General features: G+C 43.8%; 1 protein-coding gene across 1 annotated transcript; it reads right to left on the bottom strand.

Annotated features, from left to right (window-relative positions):
- Positions 1-627: 627 nt before the first annotated feature.
- MAL2 (mal, T cell differentiation protein 2) lies at positions 628-25,505 on the bottom strand (the record flags this gene model as incomplete). Its single annotated transcript, XM_079722764.1, has 4 exons — positions 25,344-25,505; positions 11,191-11,361; positions 3,321-3,476; positions 628-699 (listed from the first exon to the last, which is right to left on the bottom strand). The coding sequence occupies exons 1-4, from the start codon at positions 25,473-25,475 to the stop codon at positions 628-630; spliced, it is 531 nt and encodes a 176-aa protein (XP_079578890.1). The 5' UTR covers positions 25,476-25,505.
- Between the last annotated feature and the right edge of the window lie 855 nt (positions 25,506-26,360).

Here is a 26,360-nt window from a genome sequence, read left to right as displayed (position 1 = left end):
TAGCCTGCAGCCCACAGGCCAAATACAGCCTGCTGCCAGTTTTTGTAAATAAAAATTTATTGGAACACAGCTACACTTACTCGTTTACTTACTGTCTATGGCTGCTTTCATGTAGTAACAGCAGAGGTGAGTAGTTGTGACAGAGACTGAATGGCCCACAAAGCCTAAAATATTTACTATCTGGACCTTTAAAGAGTGTCGATCTCCGACACTAAAACACAGAGTTCAGTGGGAAGTTTATTTGAAATGTGTTTTTCTTCAGGAGTTTTAGTTACCTATTAAAATTAAGGTTCAGGTGACTCAGTAACTAAACACAAGAGATACCCCTTTTTTCATGAACGATATCTGTGTATTTTATGGATGTAAAGGGAAATTTTCTTTAAAATAAGAAAAAAAAAAGAGAAAGAGACAGTTGTAAAACTAAAGGCTATTTCTCTGTTTAACATCATACTAAAATTAAAATTCCATCCATGAAATGAACCAAAACTTATACTTAGATTCTCTCCATATACTAAACAAATTACTTTGGGGATGCTGTTATATCTGGACAAAATGGTATCCAAATTGATGAGACATAAAAAGTACACAAATGAAACTAACACACAGGCAGGGAGTTTGTAAGGGGTGTTACGGTCGCCATCGTCGTAAAGCCAGACCCAAACTGCAACCGTAACAAGCTGTCGTCACAAAGGCAAAAATCTAAGAAAAAAGAAACAATTCACATCAGATTCATAACTCTGACTTTAAGAAAACATTCGTCCAAAGGAACAACTGTCTGAAGACTGACCGGCCTACTTAAAGATACTTCAACGCTAATGAAAATCGTTTATATTCCTCTCTTTTCTTGATGATTTTATCCCCTCACACCATTAACCTTTCTTTTAAACATTCTAGCCTCTAATAATTTTCTCATTTGTGGACAGCCTTAGGTTGAGCCTTTTTTCACATACTGGACTCACTTGTTAAGCAGTGGTGAAACCCCTAACATGGTATATATTCAAAACTTCACGATGAGATGTCTATTTGCACAGTGATCTCACAGCCAAGCAAAGTGCAGCTATCAGGACTTGAGGATGTAGCAAATCATTTCTGTGACAATGGAAAGTGACCTTAGAGCTGAAGAGAGAAAACCCACAGAAATGAATCATCAGATTGGTGTGGGAGATAGTCCTCAAGTCTGTATTTAGCTCTGAATCACTGTCCTTTGTATTCAACAAGGATTTCTTTAGCACCAACTATGCATACATCAGTACATTTGGTACATATAAACAAGTAATAGGTATTGTCCTCACCCTTCTGGGGTTTATGATTCATAGAAAACTACTAAAGCAGTTAAATATGTTAAAACATTATATGTAGTACAGGAATCCTTTACAAGGAAACCAGAGCTCTGAGAAGGAATATCAGATCCACCTACAGAACATTTTTACAGCATAATTACCATTCTGCTATTTTCCCCACCCTTCTTCTGCTGGTTGTCTCTCTGACACATCTCTGATCTAGGCATTTTCTGTTGAATGAGAATGACCACTTTATTTTAAAGTACAAATGTGAATATTTAATTAGAACAAGAAACCACAACAACCATGAATTCTGAAAAGCTGACAAATGTCACAAATATTCCCAAATCTAAAACAACAATATTTTTGTTTTATTACCTGCCTGATACATCTTATTTTTGGAAACCCACTTTCTTTGATATCCTTTTCACAAGACAGTGTGCTCTTCATAAGACAACGGCATTAGAGAGATTTTGTAATCTTGGAGAAAATCTAGTATTTCCTCTTCCGTGGTTGATCAAAATTTTTATTTCAATAACTTAGAAAAGTTTATTTCAGTTTTATACCATATTTGTAATGACATGCAAACAGTGTAGGTTTGTCAAATTTGGGAAACCCCCTATCAAATTTCATACACGATTTATAAAATTTCAGGACATTTCAAAATTTCTTGAGCAATGCTACTCTTTTTTTTTTTTTTCAAGACACCAATTGTACTTGAACATTTGTTACTTTTTTTTTTTTTTGGCCTGTTGGGTCTTCGTTTCTGCGCGAGGGCTTTCTCTAGTTGTGGCGAATGCGGGCCACTCTTCATCGTGGTACGCGGGCCTCTCACTATCGCGGCCTCTCTTGTTGCGGAGCACAGGCTCCAGACACGCAGGCTCAGTAGTTGTGGCTCACGGGCCTAGTTGCTCCACGGCATGTGGGATCTTCCCAGACCAGGGCTCGAACCCGTGTCCCCTGCATTAGCAGGCAGATTCTCAACCACTGCGCCACCAGGGAAGCCCAGAAATGATACTCTTAAATGATAAATCTCAAAGTGTAAATCTTAACTACACTCTGAGTTGCTCACATGTAGTTACAATTGTCCTCCATGTCTTCTTTGCAGTGGCAGATTATGAATTTATGTTATCCTCATTGATATCAGAATCCTGGGGGGCTGCATACATGTGGCTCCCCCCAGTTCTGTTTATAGTACTGCTCTTGTTTGTGCCTTATAAGCACAGGAATTCTGATAAATTCTATCTCTAATGATCCCCATCAAAAAAAGAAAAAGAAAGCCTGGTGCATTTTTAATTATATGTTGAGTATACACCCGAAAGGAGAGAGTTTCTGTTTTGACTAGGAATTCGCTTATGCTTTTGTTCATCCGATGATCTGATCAGCGAGGTTGTTCCCCTGTTGTGAGTCAGCTCAGCTTATTTCACTCACCCACACTGGGCTGCCTGGCCCCTGCATGAATGACCACTTTTGATACCTATTACTAGAGAAAAGGAGTTTTCCTCTCTCTAAGGTATATTGAAATAAAAAGAAAAGTGAGGAACTCAATGGAATGTCACAAATGAATGGCTCATGCATTTAGTTTCTGTCATTAAAACTCAGAAACTAAAGATTTACTTCTACTGGAGTGGATGGATGAAATGGGGATTAATGTAGAACTTGAAGCATGTAGAGGTTTACTAGGGCAGCTTCACTTAGAGAGAGAAAGGGAAGGACAAATCTCCCTAACCATGTCTGAAGTTACATCAAGTAGAAAGCACAATTAATTCTATTCACAAAGTAGACTTTGTGGTGCAAGGTCAACTACTACCACTGACAGGTATGATCTTACATGAATGTCAGCCTCCTGGTGCTTCCGTTTCATCATCCACAGCACTGGGGTAACAACTTGGCTCATAAGGTTATTGTACAGATAAACAGCTATTATATATCTAATGCTGATGGTTATTATTAAAGAAAACTATTGTTACCAAAGGGCTTTCTTGGAGACCTTGACAGGGGAGGGGAAGCGCTGGTAAACTGTATTCATCAAACACTTACTGTGGCTGCCACGTTGATTTTATACTGGTGATCGTTCAAGAGTGGCTGCAAAGCCATGGTTCGATTGCAATGTAGATCGTGCAGCGATGTGGCAGCTGCTTCCAGCAAAAAGGCTCCAAAGTAGAAGACGAACACTGTAAAATGGTAAGCGAGATCCTGAAAGAGGGTGGAAAAGGGAGACAGCTACAATGAAGAGATTTTTCTTCCGTTCCTTATTTCAAATGAAGTTTATGTTCAGGAAAATTAGAACACTTAAACAGTCTTTAACTGCATTTGCCATTTATTTTGGCTCCCTTGGCAATGTCAAGCTGTTAGAATCCCAGTGAAAATCAACTGACACGTTGTAATTGGCCCAGTGGCAAACCTTCAGATCCACTGAATTTTAGAATAAAATATATAATTTCAGTTTCGATTAAGGTACCATAGAATTCTTATCCTTAAAATTCAAGTAAAATAGCATTTAATTACATCTTGTTAGAGTTATTATATAAATATATTTTATTATTGTATATTATATAGTTATATAATTATATACACATTTTATAAGCATTTTATTTTTGAGCAATCACTATTTTTATCCATTAGATTGTCATCCCATACACCATGGGCCTATGAAATCACTGAATTCAATACCATATCTCCCGATATTCTAAAAAACAAAACAAACATATACTTCTACAAAAAGCAGAGGAAATTTTCATACAAAACTCAGTTGTGATTAAGTTATTTATCTCTCGCTGCATTGATGTGACACACAACTCTTAAAATTCACATCGTCTTAGGTGAGTTAATATACCATCAACACACCGCTGTGTATTTTTGTTAACAGTTCCTACAGCAGGTACTTACCATTTATTAGTATACACCTTACAATCACCATTTGTTGTTTCCATTTGAAGTTTTCATCTTAAAAGGAACGGGAAACGTTTGGTGACATGGCCGGCGACTCTTGGTATGATATGCCTTCTTCACCAGCCTCATCTGATGCCACCCTCTTTCCTCTTTGAATATCAGCCACTCTGGTCTCATCTTGGTCCCTAGAAATCACTCTATACCTCAGGGTTGATACTCTTTACGCATGGTAGCGTCTCTGACTGGAAAGAGGCTTCCCACAACCAATTACTTGCGCTTGTCCCCCAGCCCTCCACACCATCCCCCCCAATAATACCATGTTCCTACTCCTGCTTAATTTTGCCTCCTTCCTCCTTTACAGGAGTATCATACAGGAGTATCAGAACTGCGTTGTGCTGAAGGCTTTCCCTTTTCCCAGTCCTGTTTCCTCCCCCTTCAGCTTTCATAGGTGTTACCGTCCGATAAACTTCTTACGCGACCAACTCTGTATGGCTTGGGTCATACTATCCAGCTATCCGTACTAGCCTTTGGGTCCTATGCACTCTAGAGTGATGGAGGAAAAGACGTAGTAAGGAACTCATGGCAATGGTGGTGACAATATCACTACATAGGCTCCTGGGGTTCTAAAGTCAGGCATGTAAGTTGTACTGGGGAATTACACGTCTTGGAAAAGCAGCTCCCGGTGTCCTCCTGGGCCATCGGAGAGAAGAAACACTTGATCTTGAGACACCAAGTGACTAAGTATCTGGAACTGCTCATTAAGAATGGAGTTCTATCAAAGCCACCAACTCATAAAGTCAGAGCACTGCTTCTTCAGATGGGTAGGGCACATCAGCGATCAAGCTGAGCTGGGCTAGAGGGCATAAGTCTGCTGCGTGAGCAGGTAGCACAGGCCCCCATGTCACCCACCAGGATGGGACCGCCCTCCTTCCTCAGCCCACACCTATGGCCACATGGGGGAGGGGAGCCCTTAGGTCCAGATGAAGGAGAAAGAAAACACCTGTGCTTTTTCTGATGGCACGCTATGCTGTTGCAAGGTGAAAAGGTACAGCAGCTGCATTACACGTGCATTATAGCCACACTCAGGGTTGGCTTTGAAAGACAGAGGTTAGGGGATATTTTCCGAATGGATGCAACGATGAGTGGTGCAGCATGTCATACACTTTGTTAAGAAAGCAAAGCGGCCCAAGGTAAGAACATACAGAGACTTGTGGTCAGTGGTGAATGGTCTGGCAGGGTAGTCAGGGCCGTGGAGAATAAAAGGCTACAAGTTTAGAGACAAGGAAGTATGGAGCAGGAAGATGGACATATGGGATTAAGCATACAGTGTGAAGTGTGACCTTTCTGTTACGTGGTCACACCCACCAGAAGTATCCACCATGGGATGGCATGTAGAGAAAATGACCTGGCCAGCTGATGCAACCAGCCTTTGCCACTAGCTACCCGGTGAGTGGCATTGTGGGTACAAGAACAGAGTGGTCACGGCTGGGAGGAGGAGGCTATGTCAAGGCCCAATAGCACGGACTCCCACCTGCCAAAGCTGACCCAGCTACCGCCTTTTCTTAATGCTGAAACTGCCAGCAACAGAGACTGACTCTGAGACCCTGATGTGGCACTATTCACACCTGGTACCAAATTGATGAAACTCAGTTCCTACCTCCCTGGGAGACATAATGGTTCATTCTCAAAAAAAACAGACACTCATTCTGAGTATGGATTTGCTTTTCTTCCCTGCAGAACCTCAGCCTCCAAGACTATCCAGGGACTTACAGAATGCCTGATTTATAGGCATCTACTCAACACAGCATCTGACCAAGGGATCAACTTCTCAGCAGAGGAGGAGTGGGAATGGGCCCATGACCATGAGTTGTCTTGTATGCTGCACCATCTAGAACTCGCTGGCCTGAGAGCACGACAGGATGGCTGGCTGAAGGCACACCTGGAAGCACTACCCTGTGAGGATGTGTGGCCATCTTTCGGGATGCGATAGACATGGTGAAAAAGAGTTTTCAATATGGTGTTGTGTCCTCATTGGAAGAGTGAGAACCAAGGGGGGAAGGAGTTTCTCCTCTTACGGTCATCACTCCCATTGACCTGATGAAAGACTGTGACTGCTGTCCCCACAACTCTGGGCTCTGCAAGATCAGAGGTCCTGGTCCCCAGGGCATGTACTCTTGCTAGAGGATACAGCAAGCATCCCATTGCACTATGAGCTATGGCTGCTGCCTGTGTACATTGGATTCTTTGTGCTCAGGGATCAAAAGGCAAGAGGAGGCGTCACCATCTTGACAAGAGAAGGTAGGGTTGCTGACACACAGGAGGGCAGGAAGGAGTCTACGTGGAACTCGGGTGATCTACTTGGGGCCCTGTTAGAACTCTCTTGCCCAACTGCGACTAAAATGGAGAACTGCAGCAATACTGGCCTGAAAGGATAAAGTTACCAGGGGGCTTACAGTCTCTCACGAGGGAGGGTTTGCATTACACCACCAGGTAAACCTCGGAGACCAGCAGACCTGAGTGCTGAACAAGGGGAGTTTAAAATGGTCAGTGGAGGGGGGAGGTGACCAAGACGAGCTGTGGCTCTGAGACCAACTCCAGTCAGAGGGGCTGCAGTTTGTCCCTCTAGCCTCTCTCTTTTAAGTTCTGCTTCAGGAAGACAGGCATACTGGAACCCCGGAGGAGCGAGGCCCCAAACACGTATGGAGAAGTGGAACCACATGGTACAAGAAGAGGTCCTGCTGCATCCACAGCACGCACTGCACATGTGTCCCTTCCAGAAAGAACCTGAGTTCTGCTGTGAGGAGCATAGTTAGCTGACAGCTTTGGCTTCAGTGGATTTGAGATCTGCTGCTGTGTGTGAACTAAGGTCACATTCTTCCTGGGCCGCCCTCAGCCAGTGATGGCCCAGAGCAGATACTGGTGCCTGGCCACTTTCCCCCAACACAAGAGTCTTAAAGGGAAGGCTGTGCTCTGGAGCTTCTCACTAATTTGGCCAAGACTTTATCACTCTCGAAGACTTCTCTGCTTTATCCTACAGCCTCCCTCTTTTGAAGGTCTTATCTCCTCCCCTTTCCTTCAAAAAAAAAAAATCTCTTATACTTCTAAATCCATCTTAGAGTCTGCCTCCCAGTGGCCCAGAGAGGATACGTACACTCTTCTTATTCCCTTCTTGGCCATTAACATAATTGTAATTGTTCTGTCAGTTGTGTAATCGTTTCCTCACTGCCACTGTCTACTCCAACAAACTCTTTGAGAGCCACTACCAGGCCTGTCTTGTACACCATTGTATTTCTAGGTCTTAACCTAGGATCAAGCATATACTAGGTGCTCATTAAATATCTCCCACCACTGGAGAGCTACACCCACATTTATATTTGGCCACCCTGGACATCTTATTCTAATCCCTGCTATGTGTGGGATGTGTGCACGAAGGTCTTCCTCATTCACAATTTCACTCATTGTTTTGGACAATGCAGATTATTTGCTCTAAGCCAGAGGTTCTCAAAGGTTAGTGTGTATCGGAAGCACCTGAAGAGCTTGTTAAAACACAGACTACTGGGCACCAACCCCAGAGTTTCTGACTCTATGTGTCTGGGTGGAATCTGAGAATCTGCATTCTTAACAAGTTCCCAGGCGATGCTGGTGCTGCAGGGCAGGGACCACCCTTTATGGACCACCTGTCCGAAGCCCTTGGCCCTCCCCCGTTAGCAGAGGATCCCATCCCCTTTCTGAGTCTCCGTCACATGCTCTTGCTTTTCTGCCAATCTTCCCAACACTCCACCCCAGAGTGCAGCTCACCTGTCGTCACCTCAAGTAAACTCAGCCTCAAGCATGCCTTGAATATTTTCAGCAGCAGGTAACTCTTTCCCACATTCTTATCTCCAGCCCATGTTCTGCTTCTCAACTCAAGGTCAAACTTTCACTAACTATTAAAAAAAAAAAAAAAGCCACGCTGCATATAGGGGGATCCTGTTTTACACAATGGCGGCATGAAAAAGGGACAATAGCCACTCTGAGCTGTAGTTTTCTTGTTTGTAAAAATGAGGACGACAATCATTTTCTGTAAGGTCAAATAGGTAAATGAATGTGGGGACAGAAAACATAGCTCAGGACATTTAAAAAATATTAAGTGATTTCCACACTAGGCAGATGGTCACGTGTGCCAGCTACACTTTGGGGGAAGAAAGGGAAGAAACATGTTTAATTGTACAAGGCCTTTTTTTTTTTGGCATCTTTTATTTCTCTAACATATATCTTTCCTTAACACTCCATCTTCCAAAAAGGGAAAAATAAATATGACATCTGTATAAAGTTAGGTGAAATGATATTATTGCCAGTCCATATAAAAACAATGAAGAAAAAGCACCTCAAAATTAAAATCTGCTGCTTTCCTCAAATTAGAAGGGGGCAAGTTTTTAGCACTTAATATATGTTATTACATATCATATTTTTATTTCACCATTTGCACCAACACTAGAAAGCTTGGGAAAAAATACTAAGGACATCAGCCATGAATACTAATTTAATCTCATGATCAATAAAAACTAGAAGCTATACATACTGTAGGTAATAGCTCACAATGAATACTTCTAGAAAATAAATTCTTTATCAACACGCATTCTTCCTTCACGCACGGCATACAGGCGACATTAAACTGTTATCACGGGGTGGGTGGGAAGCAATAATTTTTTTGAGCAATTAATGTCAAACAATTCCAGAATGCAGCAATTAAAAATTGTTACCATCTGGTGACAACTCCATGATATGCATGGCTCAAAAATGTACCTGGCTGAGAGTATACAAGATAAATTTTAAAATCTATCAAAAGCAGCCATGCGGTCAAAAATGACTAAGTATGTAGAAAATCACAAAGTATGTCCACCATATGACAAGATTGTGTACTAACAACCACTGTACTGTGTCCTGTGTGTTGCTGTCCCCATTTTTCCCTCAGTAAGAGTGGACTACTCCAGCTAGAAAGCTGTAAGATAAACTTTGCAGGTGACCTATGGAACAGATTGGCAGTTTCAATTGTCCCTTTCATAAAGTGGTTTAATTAAAAAAAAAAAACCACGTTTTATTGTCTGAACATCAGATACAATGCTACAAATTGGAAAGAAATACAAATTTAGAAAACCTAATTAAACCTAATAAGTTTAGGAAACCTAATATTAATGCTTATACTCAATACCGAAGATAAGACTCAATGTAAGCAAAAGGAAAGAAGAGGGTATGGACGTATGTCTAATAAAACCAGGAGTGATACTGGAAAAATATTTAAACATTGGTAAGGTGTGTGCATCAACCAGTTAGACAGAACGCTGAGCACTGCAGGATCCTGGAGACTCACTACTTTTCCAGATATTAACTCTTTAGTTGCTGGGCTATTAGGAGGTCCAGGAAGGTCTCAAAGAAAGGGCCAGGGTGAGAGAGAGCACAGCACTTAGGAAGAGGCAGTCGATTGGGGAAATGGCTATGTATTAACCATTACCAAAGTACCAGTAGGGCTATACTACTGGTACATACTGGCCAAATACCATCTTCAAGCCTGATATTAAAAGAGCCTGGTGGCACTCACCAACATTAGGGATTGACTGATTCAATTATGCGTTATTTTAGCAAAGCCAGGCATTTAGAAGAGGAGATTAAGCATCTATTTGTCACTTAAATAGGGATTTTTGATCTTCGTCACTTGAGTAATTATTAGAAATATTTTCTCATCGTTAATGAGAAATCAAGGCAAAAATGCAGAAATACGTTGTATCAGCAACCTAAGAAATAGGACTTTCAAAGTTTCAAACTGCAAGCCTCAGTGTGTTTAAGGACTTATGATGATTACTGATCACTTACTATAAATCAGACACAAAGCTGAGCACTTTATACTACATGAATTCCATTATTCCTTGACAGCATCTGGTGAGGTTGGTATTATTATTACTTTTTTTACAGAGGAAGAAATGAGGTTCAATATTTTGCCTAAGGCTACATGGTTAGTAAGCAAACCAGACAAATCTCAAAGCCTGTGCATTACTATAACCACCACACTACACTCTTCCTCCTTAGCTTTACACTAACCCGTGCCATCTGCCCCGGGCTGATTGAATAGACAGCCACATGTGCTTAGACTTCACTGCTGATAACATTTGGGTGATGGTTCTCTTTATGGTCTATAAATAAGACAAGAACAAATATTTTCCTTGCTGCTGAATAAAATACTACCACACCGGAAAGGAACATATGTAAAGCCCGACTAAAGGTCTGATTTAAGCTCCTAACCACCAAAGTGTGAAGGAAACCTAATGGTGGTTCTTCATGAACTTCATTAAAGCAGTGTCCACCATGCATTGGAATTCATGCTCCACTGGGGACCATTTTGAGACAGTCCCAGAGAATGAATAACCACAAACATGAAAGAGGCTCCCTATATTATATGAGAAAAAGGGAAAGTAAGTTGACCCAATTTAATGGTGTCATAATTTTTAAAATGGTGTCGATCGGAAATTCATTTCTTAAAACGTATCAATTCTTGCTAGTCTAGGACAGGCATTGAAAATAAATACAAAATATCCCCTTTCCTTTTCTAAGTATTTGGAGAGTAAAATATAGAGCTACTTGTTTTCTGAAAAGAATATATGTATTTAATATCTGAAGCAGGAATCAATGGAAAATCTTAAGATATATGGCACAGCATCCATCTCCCAAAGGCATCTGTTCAATAGTTCAATAACTGCAATGTGATTCATTTGTCGTATGAAATAAAACAGTCTTTGCGGAAAGGTCATCTAACTCATAAAGGAATAACAGAGAGATGGCTCAGCTCTGTCACCACAGGAACTGAACAAGCTGGGACCCTGCTGTCCAGCAAGGCCGGCCACATGGCAGCACAGCAGCCTCGGTGCTCTGACCTTTTCTCTCCCACTAGAGGCAACAGATAGAACAGGGCATCAGCATTTCAGGACAGAATGAGATATTTATAAGTTTCTCACATTTTCCTGAAAGAGACTTAAATATCCCTTACCAGGAAGTTCCAGTTGGCATTAATCTGAGTCACCACGCCAGAGAGGAACACGCCCAGGAAGAGGAGGGAACAGACGAAAGCCGTCACAGACACGAACATGACCCATCCTTGCAGCAGAGGTAGAGGAACATTGGAGGAGGCGACCAGGATCCACACGAGTCCCCCAAACACCTAAAGGGAAAACGAAACACGGGAACAGGTTTGGGCCATACAACTGAACATGCTTGCATCAGGCTTACCACTGCCTTTGCTCCCCCCCCAAGACTCCTGCACGTGTTCCTGCAACCCCGCCAGCGACTTGTCTCTATCTCTACTGGAGAGCTTTCTTCTCTCAGGTGCAGGCCAGCACTTCTACTCTGGGACCTGATCTGACTCCACGCCTATTTCTGCACCTGCCTTCCTGTCGGACTCTCATCCTCAGCCTATGACCAAACTCAGTATTCTTTCACCATCTAAAGGTATTTTCCTTTAAAAGAACTTGAAAAAGAATAGATACGTGTATACGTATAACTGAATCACTTTGCTGTACACCTGAAACTAACACAACATTGTTAATCAACTATGCTCTAATATAAAATAAAAATTAAAAAAATAAATAAATGAAAGTATTTTCTGTTGATCCTGCTGCCTCTCTAACTACTGCCCTCTCTGGGGGTTTCCCTTTTCAGTACACCATTTTTACAAATTCATCTTTGCTGGGCCTCCATCTCCTCTCCTTGCTGTTAACTCTTCAAACCACTGTCCACTGGCTTCTGCTCTCACCATTTCTCAGAGAGGCTATTAACAAAGATCAGCCATAACTTCCTAACTTGTCACTTGGCCATGTTTCAGCCCTTATCATGACCTATTTGTACAGGTGAGGTTATTGCCTACATATAGAATAGCAGCTATTGTACCCGACAGTAAATAATAAAATCTTCCATCATGGAAGATGGGCATGAGAATGGGCATGGGAAGATGGGCATGAGAATAGATACTTGAGATATTCACAGATCTAATATTCAATAAATACCTCCTGTCGAGCATTGTGCCAGGTCCTAGGAATAAAACGGTAAACAATGGTCTCGACCATCACATAATTCACAGTCTCTTACAGAAAAGAGAAAATTAAGCAAGTCACTAAGATGCTGCTTCACACAAGTCACAACTGGGCAAACACTGGGCAAAGTCCACACAATGAGGGCTCTAAATCCAGATGTGAAAAGTCAGGAAACACTCCCTAGAAGCAACAACCCAAAGGACAGGGCCAGGGAGAGTAGCAGAGGGCAGAGAAGGCTGTTCCAGGGCAGGGGGGTGAGTCTTAAGATGGTTTGGGGAAGCTGAGAAACAGCCTGGCAGAGCTGAAGGGCAGAGCTCAGGGTGACAGGAGCAGCGGGCACCATGTGCAGAATGGCCAGAGGTGTGAGCTGGACACGCTGCTGTGGGGGGTCCTGAATGTCAGGTCAAGGAGAGGAACTTCACCCAAGGGCAATGGGAAGCCTCAGATCACCCTGAGCAGGAATGAGCATGATCAGGTTTGTATTTAGGAGTTTCTCTCTGGCTGGAGTGTGACAATGGGTTGGAGGGGAACAGGCGAAGGACTGAGGGACCACAGCGGAGACTGTCACGATAACAGAGTGTAAAGTAGACTCAAGGAGCTGAGGACAGACAGAAGTGAGTGGCTCAGAGAAAAACTGTGAAGTAGATGTGAGGGTGGTTGGTGGCTGATCAGATGTGGGACATGACAGCAAAAGAACAGATAAGGAAAATACCCAGATTTCTGGCTGGGACAGCTGGGAGTGAGTGAGAAGACACAGGAGGAGAAGTGGTTAGGGGTGAAGACAGGCAGTTTTACGAACCTGACAGCAACAGCCTCGTCCATACTACCACTAGAGAGATAAAGGCTACACACCCTCTGCATGGCATTCCAGGACCTTTATGAGCAAACCTGCCTTTTGCATACTTGTCTCTTGCCACTAAACCCCTCACATCTCACATTATAGAAAAAGAAATTAACAGTCCGGAGACAAAGCTCTTTCACATCTGAGCGGCCTGACAGATGCTGGCCCAGAACGTCATTCCCTCCCCATGTGTATCTGAGAAACTCCCATGCACAGCTCTTCCTGAAGTGCACATCAACCTAAAGGTCCTTCCTGAGCTCCGCCCCAGGCTCAGCCCACCCCCCCTGCCCTCTGGGCAAGCTCCCTACTATGGATTTGTTACGTTGATGGGAAACACTGTAATTGATGCCCCTGGCTTTCAGTCCAACTGTACTATTAGATCTTCTTGGTAGCATGCTGCCTTCTAATGGCTTGCATCCCATGTCATTTATTAATCTACATAATAATTCTTTCCTAACTCTCAGTCAGGCACTGTGCTACATTTGGCAACACAAAAACCTAGGTTATGGTACACCTGCCTGGAGACACCGACAGGCAAATGGGAATCAATTCCCCCCGGCCCCCAGCCTCCCACACAATATAGGCAATATCATAGAAGCAGGTACGCCTGGCATATGGAAGGCGCTCAGGTATTTGCTGAGTGAACAAACTCCTAGTTCCCATGTGAGAACAGCTGGAGCACCAAATATTACAAACCAATAATCATGTGACTCTTGCTAGATAATATCCAAACTGTGTAAGTCACTAAAAGTTAAAAATACAAGTACTAATTTGTTTCTTTAAAAAAGGCCCATACAATTCATTAGTACTTTGAAAAACATTTTGGAAAGCCTAATAAATTATCACTTGAGCAATGATAACAGAAGCACCAATCTAATAAATTGATAATAGTGGTGGTATATCTCAAGTCCTTATTCTAAATCAAATATGAACAATCAACCCAGAAAGTTTTAGGAAGGAAATCTAAGTCATGGGTAATAATGCATATTAAAAAAAATGTAACCACAACCTTATTAGTAGCTATGAAAGAAACAGTGTCCCTGGTCAAAGATTCTATACTCTTTCATACTGTTTAATAAATATTTGAAGGTGATAAGATCTTCCATTTTTTCTTTTTTTCTCAGCCTCTTCTTGGTAGACTTTTCTTACTCTCCCATCACAAATAAGCTACCTTAAATACTGTTTAAGAAATATACATCATTATTATATATATATATTTTTTTTTTTTTTTTTGCGGTACGCGGGCCTCTCACTGCTGTGGCCTCTCCCATTGCGGAGCACAGCCTCCGGACGTGCAGGCCCAGCGGCCATGGCTCACGGGCCCAGCCGCTCCGCGGCACGTGGGATCCTCCCGGACCGGGACACGAACCCGCGTCCCCTGCATTGACAGGCGGACTCTCAACCACTGCGCCACCAGGGAAGCCCTATTATATATCTATTAATTCAAGAATCATTTATTGAAACTCTAGGTGCCAGTATAAAGAATAATAAAGAACAATTGGCCACAGTTTATTAGGGACAGGCAGACTCAGATAGATAAGCATAATTATATGACATCGAGATTATGATAATTTCACACCTCTGAAGAAGAGGCTATATGATCCCTTGGAATTAAACATAACATGTAATAAACCTGGACTGGACCCCAAACTGGTCAGCCTCAAATCTGCTGCCAGGCACTGTAGAAGGACACTGAGAAAAAAAAAAAAAGGCAAGGTTCTATCTCCAGGAGCTCTAATAAGGGAGAAATAGACACCATCAAATCTGATTCAGGAGCAGATTGTGGCGAGTGCTATAAAAAGGGCTCAACACTGTGTGCTCCGAGAGGCTGCGAGAGGGAAGAAGAAACAGAACGGGAGGAATCTAGACGGTAGGCAGGGGAGGCAGGTTTTGTTTTGTTTTTTTAACATCTTTATTGGAGTATAATTGCTTTACAATGGTGTGTTAGTTTCTGCTGTATAGCAAAGTGAATCAGCTATACGTATACATATATCCCCATATCTCCTCCCTCTTGCGTCTCCCTCCCACCCTCCCTATCCCACCCCTCTAGGTGGTCACAAAGCACCGAGCTGATCTCCCTGTGCTATGCGGCTGTTTCCCACTAGCTATCTACCTTACGTTTGGTAGTGTATATATATCCATGCCACTCTCTCACTTTGTCCCAGCTTACCCTTCCCCCTCCCCATATCCTCAAGTCCATTCTCTAGTAGGTCTGTGGTCTTTATTCCCGTCTTACCCCTAGGTTCTTCATGAACATTTATTTATTTTTTTGAAGCAGGCTTTCAAGGGAGACGAGGGCTGTGACAGCGGATGCTAATGTGAAACAGTAGAGATGAACTCTTCTTGTCGGACTCAAAACGACAGCCCTTCCCAAACCTCAAAGGCTTGGAAAGGGAACTAAGTGTGTAAATGAAAAGAGAACAGACTTGCCTCCCCATGTGTGGTGTGTGTGTGGCTGGAAAGGGGGCAGGGTATGCAGGAAGGTGTATGGATGCCTCCCCCGCCCCAAATACACACACACACACACTACATCCCTAGATCAGAGATGCCGTGAAATACAGATTAAGTCGTCCTTACCACAGGAGCTTTGGAACATGGAGGATGGCCCAGAGAAGAGAAATAATCCCACGCTGAAGAGCCGCCTTCCTCGTTGCAAGACTGTCACATTGGTGAATGGGTCCCTAGGGCCTTGACACAGTTATTTCTCCTTACTTCACGATAAGCTACCTTTTCTTTTGGCCAAGAGCTACCTTTTCTCCTGAGCTTCCCAATCTAGCTCCAACTTTAAAAACTGAGCTTTTAATAACATTACCAATGCTTAGTATATTCCCTTCACCTAATTCTGCACATTACGAAGCTCAGAGTGTTGACCACTCATGTTAATTATCAGCATCCCTGTTCAGTGGAGGTGGCTCTGGAGGTAGCCTGTTTTTAGAAGTGAAACGCAGAGCACAAAAATGGTTAAAATCTGAGGGAGAATAGTTGATAACGTTTCGTAGCAACTGCAGAGTGCACACACCCTGAAGAAGGCTGGAATTCCTGTTCAGCCACGGTGAACTGAATCCACATTCTGACCCCTTGTCTATCACGGCCTTCCACCACTCTCTGGTGTCCTAAAAAGTCTGATAATTACACACAAAACTCCCAAATGCACCACCTTTTGAAATTTCTGTAAGGAACCAAGTCAGGGCTCATGACTTTGAATCTCAAGCTCTGACAAAAAGACAACCCGACTTCCAGGTAATGTAAAGGGAAACACGTCTTCAAGTAGATATCAGTCTTCCCCTGTGACCCCTCACCTCCTGAGCTCAAATTTAGGTGAACATGGCACACACCTCAAGTGCTCAAATATATCCCGAGTTGCCGTGATTAAGTTGCTACCCATTCCAAAACCCATGGGTCTCCTTTGTGGCTTACTGTAGCGTACGCTCATCCCTTCAGTTTGGCTCCTGCAGGGCGGAAGGGTGTACCTTGGCTGAAGCCTTCCCATAAGAAAGCCATGGAAGTATTATTCATCCACATATCACACCGAACTGAACCCTCAGAGCTGGAGCTAAAACATGTTTTCACTAGAAACTGTGGACTGGCAAAAGTATGTAACCCCATGGGAAACCATGGTCTTGAGCAAGCAGCAATTCTGGCTGCGTGGATTACAGACTTCTCAGATTGAGTCCTATTTGGATGGTCTTCCTATGTCCCCAAAGGATTCCTTTTGCAAACACCCTTTTTCTTTTCAAATGTCACTTATTTCCTAATAGCGTGCTTTTAAAACATGCCCTCCGACATCTTGGCTAATAATTTTCAAACCACTTGGACACCTTCATCTTAGTATACTCTTATTATTCACTAAGTAAACAGGCCAATTCCTACTCTGACCTATTTTCAGTCAGTGTTTGGAATGAAACCAGGGAAAGGTAAGTGAAGCTGAAGGTATAAAGGACTGGTTAGACTGCCCTAAGGAGAAACATTTCAATACTTAGAACTTTCTGTGTATAACATAATGACCCTCTCTTTCCAATTCTCCTACTGCTTACATATTGGGCTTTTCATCACTTTAAATCAGTGAGGACGAACAAATCAGAAAGACTAGAGGAAAAAATGTCTCCCAACCTGGCTTACAGTTAATCTGAGTAAGAGGTCGAAGCTGGTGAGGGTAACAGAAATACGAGCTAGCATTTATCTAGGTCTTGTATTCAAGCACTATTCTAAGGGTTTTATTTGTACCAATTTAATCCTCTGAGATTAACACTGAGAGATTAAACACTGAGGGCTAAGTACTATTATTATTACCATTTTATAGAGAAGTTAATCAAGGTAGAGAGCCATTAATAAATTGCTCTAAGTTATACAGTTAATAAATGTTAGACCTGGGATTTGAACCCGGCAACTGGCTACCAGAGCTTACGCTCTTAACATTATGTTAGTTCGTCCCCATCAAAGTTTCGTGTTTATTCTAGAGCAGGGTTTCTATGCTTTTGCCATGGATTGGCTTGGGGCAGGGTTGATTCTCCAAAATCATATCAAATTGGGTAGATAAGTGCATAGACATTTTTCTGAGGCCACAGTCTACAATATTCATCAGAATCACAAAGGGGTTTGTGGCCCTCCAAAAGTTCAGAATACCTTATCTTCTTGATAACCCCTCCTGTTTCAATGGGTGCTACAAATGAAACAATAGGATTAAAGGGTGTCAAACATGCTCAGAGTATTTATCTTCTAGTGAATAGATTACCTATAACTCCATTTTACACACAACTTGTATTCCAAAGAACGTTTTTAAGTGGGAACATACTTCAGTCAACAGATACAAGAGCTGACAGATGTGTTTACAAGGCAGCCCATAAAAGTGTAAAGTCACTCATGATGTGACTGCAGTCCAGTGGTTACAGCACTGGTGAATACTCCTGCCTGCCTCTCCGAGCTCACCCTCTCCCCTGCAATGCTCCTTTCCCTGCCACCCTGTCTCTGCACTGCAGCCTCTGTCCCTCATCCTCTGCACACAAAGCGTCTATTACACTGGTCCATGCTTCTGCTCAGCATGCTGCCATCAGAATTTTCGCTGGATAACTAAACTCCAGTACTATGTCTTCCAGAGAGACTTCTCTGGCTGGATGCCATCTCTTGATGCTTCCATGGCTACCAAGCTGATATTAATCTTAAAATGGAAAGCCCATATTATAAGGGAGAAGTACACTCTGGCCCTCTTTTATTCTTATTTATAATTTCCCTTGATTTTTAAAATCCTCTTTTCATGTTTATAGGTAACTAGTTATCACCTAGGTTAAAAATGTTCATGCGTGCCCATGCTTCAGTATCAACAAGGACTGTACAAGTCATTGCCTCTTTTCTTTCTTTTTACCTTACTTCTTCTGAAAGCTATTATACAAAAGTTAGGAATGTCATCTATGGCGACTACGAAAGGGCATGGCCCTTTTCATATAAAATAGGACACAGGAAATTCAGGTCAAACTTTAAACTCCTGGAGAGGAGGCATGACATTTTAAAAGTTGGGCAATAATAAATGCTGAAGAGGGTGTGGAGAAAAAGGAACCCACCTCACTGTTGGTGGGAATGTAAATTGGTATAACCACTATGGAGAACAATATGGAGGTTCTTTAAAAAAATAAATAGAGCTACAAAAAATCCAGCAATCCCACTCCTGGGCATATATCCAGAGAAAAGATACATAATACATAATGCATAATTTGAAAAGATATATGCACCCCGATGTTCATACCAGCACTATTTACAATAGCTAAGACATGGAAGCCACCTGTGTCCACTGACAGATGAATGGATAAAGAAGATGTAGTATATACACACATGGGATATTACTCAGCCATAAAAAAGAATGAAATAATGCCATCTGCAGCAACATGGATGGACCCAGAGATTATCATACTAAGTGAGGTAAGCCAGACAAAGACAAATATTATATGATACAGCTTATACGTCTAATCTAAAAATGATACAAATGAACTTATTTACAAAACAGAAATAGACTCACAGAAATAGAATATAAACTTATGTTTACCAAAGGGGAAAGGGCAGAGGGATAAATTAGGAGTTTGGGATTAAAATATACACACACTGTATATAAAACAGAGAACCTGGGCTTCCCGGGTGGCGCAGTGGTTGAGAGTCCGCCTGCCGATGCAGGGGACACGGGTTTGTGCCCCAGTCCGGGAGGATCCCACATGCCGCGGAGCGGCTGGGCCCGTGAGCCGTGGCCGCTGAGCCTGCGCGTCTGGAGCCTGCGCTCCGCAACGGGAGAGGCCACAACAGTGAGAGGCCCGCGTACAGCAAAAAAATAAATAAATAAATAAAATAAAATAGAGCCAGCAAGGACCTACTGTATAGCAGAGGGAACTATACTCAGTATCATGTAATAACGTATAATGGAAGAGAATGTAAAAAAAAGAATACATATATATATACATATATATGTATAATTGAATCTGCTGTAAATGAATGAACTCTGCTGTACATGTGAAACTAACACAACACTGCAAATCAACTATATTTCAATAAAAAGTTAAAAAATAAAATAAAATGCTAGAAGAAAAAAAAAAGTTGAGCAAGATTTAAGAGGGCATACTCCAAAGCTGCTCTTCCCGGCTCCAGTCAGTTTCTCTAGAATATTTTCACACTGTTCAGTTTGTCCTACAGAACAATCACACAGCATTTGTTAAGTACTGGACGTGCATGGTATTGGCTACACCTGCCTGGTTCCTGTCCCATGTCATTACACAGTCTTTCCTATTCAGCTATATCAATGCAGATATGCCACATCCATGGCTCCTACCACCAGGTACGACATTTCTATCAGGCGCCACAAGACAAATCTCCTCTCCTTAACCTTCTGCTTTGGAGCTCAAGGTCAAGGTTTTCAACAACTTGGTTTGAAGTTTTCCATGTTTCAGTTCTTTCTATTTCTTACGGAACTGCCAGCCAGGGAAAATGATTGCTGAAAATAATCTTTGGCAGGGGCACTTTTTTCCTTATGAAGTTTTAAAGACTTTTTTTCACATGGATGGAGATTTTTAACCCAGACGCAAAGTAAAAAAATTTTACCTATAGAATTAAAACCCCTTTGAAGCAGGGAAAACATACCCACAGATGGCCCCTCTTCACCACTGCAGACACACAATGTCCCTTTGCAACCGAAATCTATTTTCTGGGTGAGAAGTGAGAACTCTATGCAGCTGAACACTTACGTGTTAGTCCATCTACAGTCAAAGCTGCAGGTTGAAAATAACCTGAAATCCCTTCCACAGAATTATCTGCATGACTGCACATGCCTGCTGCACAGCCCCTCCTTCCCCATCATCCTTTCATTAACATTTTGTTTTTCTGGCGTAAGTCCTCTGTGTTACATCTTATACTTAAGTTTGGTCTACGATCATTTCAGGCCATGTCAAAACTTTACACATGTGGTTGACCTTCTAAATATCACCTCTGTGCCTCTTCTCTGCTTCTTTTCTTTGTCCTGCTTCTAGTTCTCAACACCCCTCATCCAAAGCACTGCAATAAGCCCTTTGGCTGATCTTCCTGCCTTCAATCTCTCTGCTTCATAAGCAAACTTCATTACTCAAAGATTTCTGCAAGTCTGATCAAGTTATCCCTGTCCTTCAGCAGCTCCCCATCACAGACAAAAACAAATGCTATGCCTTGGCCTATCGTTTCTCAGCAAACCACACCTTGAACCCTACCTGATCTTTTTCCTCCACCTGCCACCTTCCCATAAGTCATGTAGAAAAACACACACAGAAAAACACCAACCATTGCCAGAACTTCATGCCATGGTCTTTCTTGTCTCTGGGGTTTGCACATGCCCTTGTTTCTACCTGGAATTCTCTTTCCCACTTTTGTCTAATGAACCTCTACTCATCATTTCAGGCTAAATTCAAATGTCACCATCCCATTAAAGCTGCCTGTCCTGGCCTTCCCAGTGGCCAGATGTACTCCACCCTGTTTTTCAATAGTACTTTTCATAAACCAATTTTTTATTATTATTTTTTTGCGGTACACGGGCCTCTCACTGCTGTGGCCTCCCCCGTTGCGGAGCACAGGCTCCAGACGCGCAGGCTCAGTGGCCATGGCTCACAGGCCCAGCCGCTCCGCGGCATGTGGGATCTTCCCGGACCGGGGCACGAACCCGCGTCCCCTGTATTGGCAGGTGGACTCTCAACCACTGCGCCACCAGGGAAGCCCATAAACCAATTTTATCACTTCAAATGCAGCACTGTAATTCTTTCTTGGATTTATACTTTACTGTATAGGACTTCCTTTTAAGGGCAGGAGTTATGTTAATTATCCTATTTCCAGGGCATAAGATAAGGCCTGATGCATAGCAGGTTATTAATTATTTATTGAAAAGATGAAAATGATTGTCGCATCCAAAACACTGCAGTTAGAAGCCTGTGAATAAGAGTCCTAGACCATCTCCCATAAAGAGAAATGTTCAGGAATATCATGGGGGATGTAGACAGTTTCCTAAATACTGAAACTGTGAAACACACTGAATTCAATAATGACCTTTATTCTTTTCCATGTTTAATACTGTTACTTCCAACCTTCTTGTGCATAATACTCATTGAGGACAAGGACCAGAAATAGCTTGTTTAGCCCAATAGCACAGATGTTCCAATGTCATTTTCTTATAATACACCTGCCTGGAAAGTGCTTTAGCTATAGTTCACTTTCCATTGTTGTGTCGTTATTCCCTGAATGGTAGTTATTTTGGGGGCATATCCTCTCAACTAGGTTATAAGCTCTTTCAAGTGAGGCGGAGTTTAAATATCTTTGTTCCCAGAATAGTGTCTGGCGCACAACAGGTATTCAATAAACACCTGATGAATGATTTACAAAACATTAATTCAGGAAACACTGAATCAAAACATTAGATTTTGAAAATGATAACTTTTGAAGGCAACGTTTTCCATCTTAAACTAAAAGGTTTCACTTTGCAAAACTAACTTAGTATTAAGCTCTTCATAGCAAGCACATATTGGTAAGTATAGCTGAGTGCAAAAACCCAGAGGTAGAAAACTTAGGTGTCTAGCAGTACAACATACCTGTCTCAAGAAAACCACACCATGCATGTGAAGTTGCAATATCTCCACCTATAAAGCCAGTGCTATAAACTACTTTACCTGGTGTTTGGAGGCTGGCAATATCTGTATCTTTTGAATTATCTCCCCAACAAATGCCGGACACTTGAGAGATTGTGAATGTGGTACAACAAGGCAAATTGAAATTAAATTATTGAGCAAAGTTATTGGTTAGTGCGAGAAGTGAATTCCAAGATCATGGTTTCATTAGCTTAGTCAACTATAGATAGCCCAGCATCTTTGTCAGATGCAGTTTTCAGGTGTTCAGTTTTAGACAGCAATGGGACATAAAGAAATTGCAAGGACAAATGGATTCGATAGAAAGTCAAAATTAAGGAGTTTGGGCATATTCAGAAACACTGGCAGAGGCTAAAACAAAGGGGTCCCCAGAAAGGACATCACCCAGAGCTTAGAACTGCTTCTGGTGAATTCTCACGTTTAATTTACAGAGAGAAATTTCTGAAGAGGAGCCATGGGAGACTGAACAATTTCAAGGGATCAGAAAATTAGAGGGATATTAAGAAATCCGGGACCAAAGTGCTTCAAAAGTGTCTACTTTGCTTATATCTGCGCATCTCCTCCGTGTGGATGTTCTAGGTAGAGAGAGGGGACCAAGGTGGCCTCCACCTCTGCTCTCTTAAAGCACATGATCCAATAGCTCTAAGTGGCACAGCAGGATGAGGGCCAAGAAGGAGCTATAGTGTGGCTCTCATGTGGTCTCTTGTTTCTCTAAGGTCACCAGTTTCACTGGAATATTCTGGGCCTTTTATTTTTTGCAGGTTGGGTTGGGAAGGAAGGAGGTTGATATCAAGTAAAAGGTAATGGAGGCCTATGATTGAAACCTATCGAGATATTTGGCCAAAAAAAGTGAAAATTAAACGGAAATGGCTTTCAGAAGTGATGCTGTTCTATCTAGATAAGGATCCTAGAAGTGTTCTGGGGCTAAGAAGCCAGAGGAAATGAAGAGACGAGAGGAAGGGATTGGATACTTCTGTGAGCCTGGGGTTTCCCCTGGGATGGGGAGTGGCAGAAGTTCTAGCAGAGGGAGAGGATTCACATTTGCAAGAGAGCTGTCTTGTCCACAGAGCCCCGAAAAGGCCTCCCTTGGTGGTTCCCAGACATGACCGTACATTAGAACCTCCGGGGAGCTTTTTAAAAAACCTAATGGACTCGGATGCTCCCCCAGAGAGTCTGATTTAATTAGTCTGGCCTAGCCACAGTATTTTAAAAATCTGCCCAAGCAATTAAGTATAGCAGGAGTTGAGAACTAACCAATGGGCTAGATAAATAAAGAGATATGGGGGTGGGAGGGAGGAAATAGAATAAACCACTTTCCGCTTTTTTTCTCAGAATTAGGTGGAGTTTCCAAAAGTGTCACATGATCACCGGTGGCTCTTGAGATGGCATTTGATTTGATAGCACATGGCTAGGCCTTCTTTGCATATATATACATATATGTATGTCACATTTTTTACATATGTACATATATATGTAAACATATAAGTATCTATTTGAATAAATATTAGAAAAATATGACCAGCATATCAAATTTGAGAATTCATGTTTTTATTGCTTAGGATGAGGCTAAGGTAAGGTACTGAAGCTCAGAAAGCGAATGCATTTAAAGTGCACAATCTGTAAATTCTAGAACAGGTGAATATGGCAGGCAAAAACTTCTAACAGAGGTAGGCAAACAACTGGAGTCTGAGGAACACGGAACTAAGGTAGCCCAGAACCTATAAAATCTTTCTTCCCAGGCTTCACTGGTCTCAGGCTGTCTCCCTCCCCACAGTGGGGCTGCCCACCCAAGGCCACCCTCTCCCCGCTCTTCTCACCTGGATGCCCGCACCTCAGCCCAAGCATTCAGATGCTTCCGAACTGGGATCAGACTCAAACCAGTTTCTCCTAGCCTCTCAGTCACGATCCGATTACTGATGTCATAGCCTGTAACTCACTTGTCTCCTTTTTCAGATTCAAATCTGAGCTCAACTTAACTTGGGGTGCCTTAGCATAATAGGGCGGAAAACCAATGCTCACAAGGCGTTCCAGCCCCACAAGCACAAAAGTGAAACCGAAGCGACCCAAATCCAGGTTATGCAAACTCAAAGGTGTGGGTGAGGAGGACGATATGAAAACCCCAAACCGAGCAAAGCCAGCCTGCAGGAAAGTCACCGACTGGCAAACGTTTCACTCTGTATTTGCCATTCTCAGGGCATGATGCAACCTCAGGTTGCCCAATTTATATTTGCACATTTTCCCCAGCGAGCTTCAAAGCCTCCCAACTCCATTAAAGTGCCTTTTTAAAAGTTCACGTCTGCAGCCCAAGAAGCCTGCACGACAGGCCGGGTGACCCGACGGTCACCTCGGCCCAACAAAGTGCGCTGAGAGGGTTTGGAGTTGCAAAGGTAGACTCGGAAGGGAGAAGGCGCACACGCAGGTGGCGAGGAGCTTGACAGCCACGTTTGTACTTTCACCCTACCATTCTCAGCCCACTTGATTAGACACCGCCCAGGGCACCGTATGGGCTTCACCTGTTCCCTGTCCTGCCTCCTGAGCCCTGCTTCTCTCCCCAATCCAAAGGGCGCTCATAATGGCAAAAGGGAAAAAAAAAAAAAAAAAAAAAGCCCACGTCTTCTAGCCCTCCTCCTCCTCTTCCTGGTACCTCCTGCCCCCTCTTTGCACATCCTGGCGGCCTCCTGGTCACCCGGTCGTTGGCTCCACCTTGCAGCACCCAACAAAATGGCAGGTAGCATCAGGCGAGGCCGAGAGCGCCGGCACCCGCTCCAGCCCAGCGCGGCCCCCGGCCAAACCGCCGGGGGTCTCTGACAGTACCCCAACTCCAAAGAGCCTTCTCCTCTCAAAGTCCCCAATCCTCGGCCCCGCGGGGCCTCCTGCTCGCTCTCCCGGGACCATTTCTGTCGCCAGCGGAGGAGCAGGTGCCAGTGTAACAGGTGCCAGGCGAGAGGGCCAGGGCTGTGGCGCCGTCGCCCGGGTGCGGGCTGCGCTGGGCATCGGGAGGACCCCGGGAGGGGCGCAGGAGAAGGCCACGCCGGGGGGACGGGAGCTGGGGGCCGCGCAGAAGGACGCAGCCTGGGGTCGGGATGCCGCTGCTAGTTCTCGCCACCCGGAGCGCGACCCTCGCCCAGGCTGCCCCACTTACAATCTCCAGGCAGACGAAGGCGCCCGAGTAGGTCCGCAGGATGGCGGGGCCGGCGGGCAGGGTGACCCGTGGCGCCGGGAAGGACACGGCGGGGTTCGGGGGCGGCGGGACGGGCGCTCCGCCGGCCGACATGCTGCCGCTGTCGCTACTGCGTCTCCGCGCGCCGCCGCCACCTCCCTCCGCCCGCCTCCGCCTGCCTCCGCCTCCCGGGCTCCCTCCGCCGCTGCCGCCGCCGCCGCTGCTCGGGTCCGCGGGCTCCGGGAGCGCCGCCCGGGAGGGGGGCGTGGCAGCGCTGTCCTCGGCCAGGCGGGGCCCCGCCCCGTCACGTGGGCCCAGGTGAGCGCGCCTCCGCCCCGGCGCCCGCGCGGGTCACGTGCACAGGTGCGGCGGCCACCTGGCCCGGTTTTTCCTGCTCTGCTCTTCTGGTGCCCTTTGCCGGCCAGCGGCCAGCGCTCCTGGAGCGTCTCGACGCCCGGCTCACCGCTTCGCTCTTTATTTGTTCCTTCTTTCCCTCCCCTGGTTTCCACCTATTCTCTTCCACCTGTCCTCCCCGCAACTCTCACAGCTCCCATACCCTACTTCCCTCAATTTAACTGCAAGACTGGTCTTGGAGCTGGGACTCAGAAGGTGAAATCAAGGTCATCAGTCACACCTAAAAAGTGGAGTGGATCAGCTTAAAATGGGACTCTTGTGGGATTTTAAAAACACCACTAGAACAGTGTCGCCTACTGAAGTCAGATGGGTCAGCTCCAACATCTAGTGGCAGTGTATGCCGGGCAGGTAACCAAATGCTGTGCGCGCCAGTGGTGTGCTCATCTGTGAAATGGGGCTGAGGTTAGCTACTCCGTATGGATACCCGAATTACATGATATAACATAAAAAGAGGAAACTCATAGTAAGTGCTCCTCAAACGGTAGCTGATATGATGACTACTATTTTTCTAATTTTTACACATGCACACATCACACTGTTGTGTACACATGATGTTGCATAGGTTATATTTTCCACATAAAACTT

This window comes from Hyperoodon ampullatus (genome assembly GCF_949752795.1).
Source record: "Hyperoodon ampullatus genome assembly, chromosome: 17".
Classification (NCBI taxonomy): Eukaryota; Metazoa; Chordata; class Mammalia; order Artiodactyla; family Ziphiidae; genus Hyperoodon; species Hyperoodon ampullatus.
The sequence above is the reverse complement of the archived record's forward strand: the minus strand, read 5'-3'. Positions and strand labels throughout refer to the sequence as shown.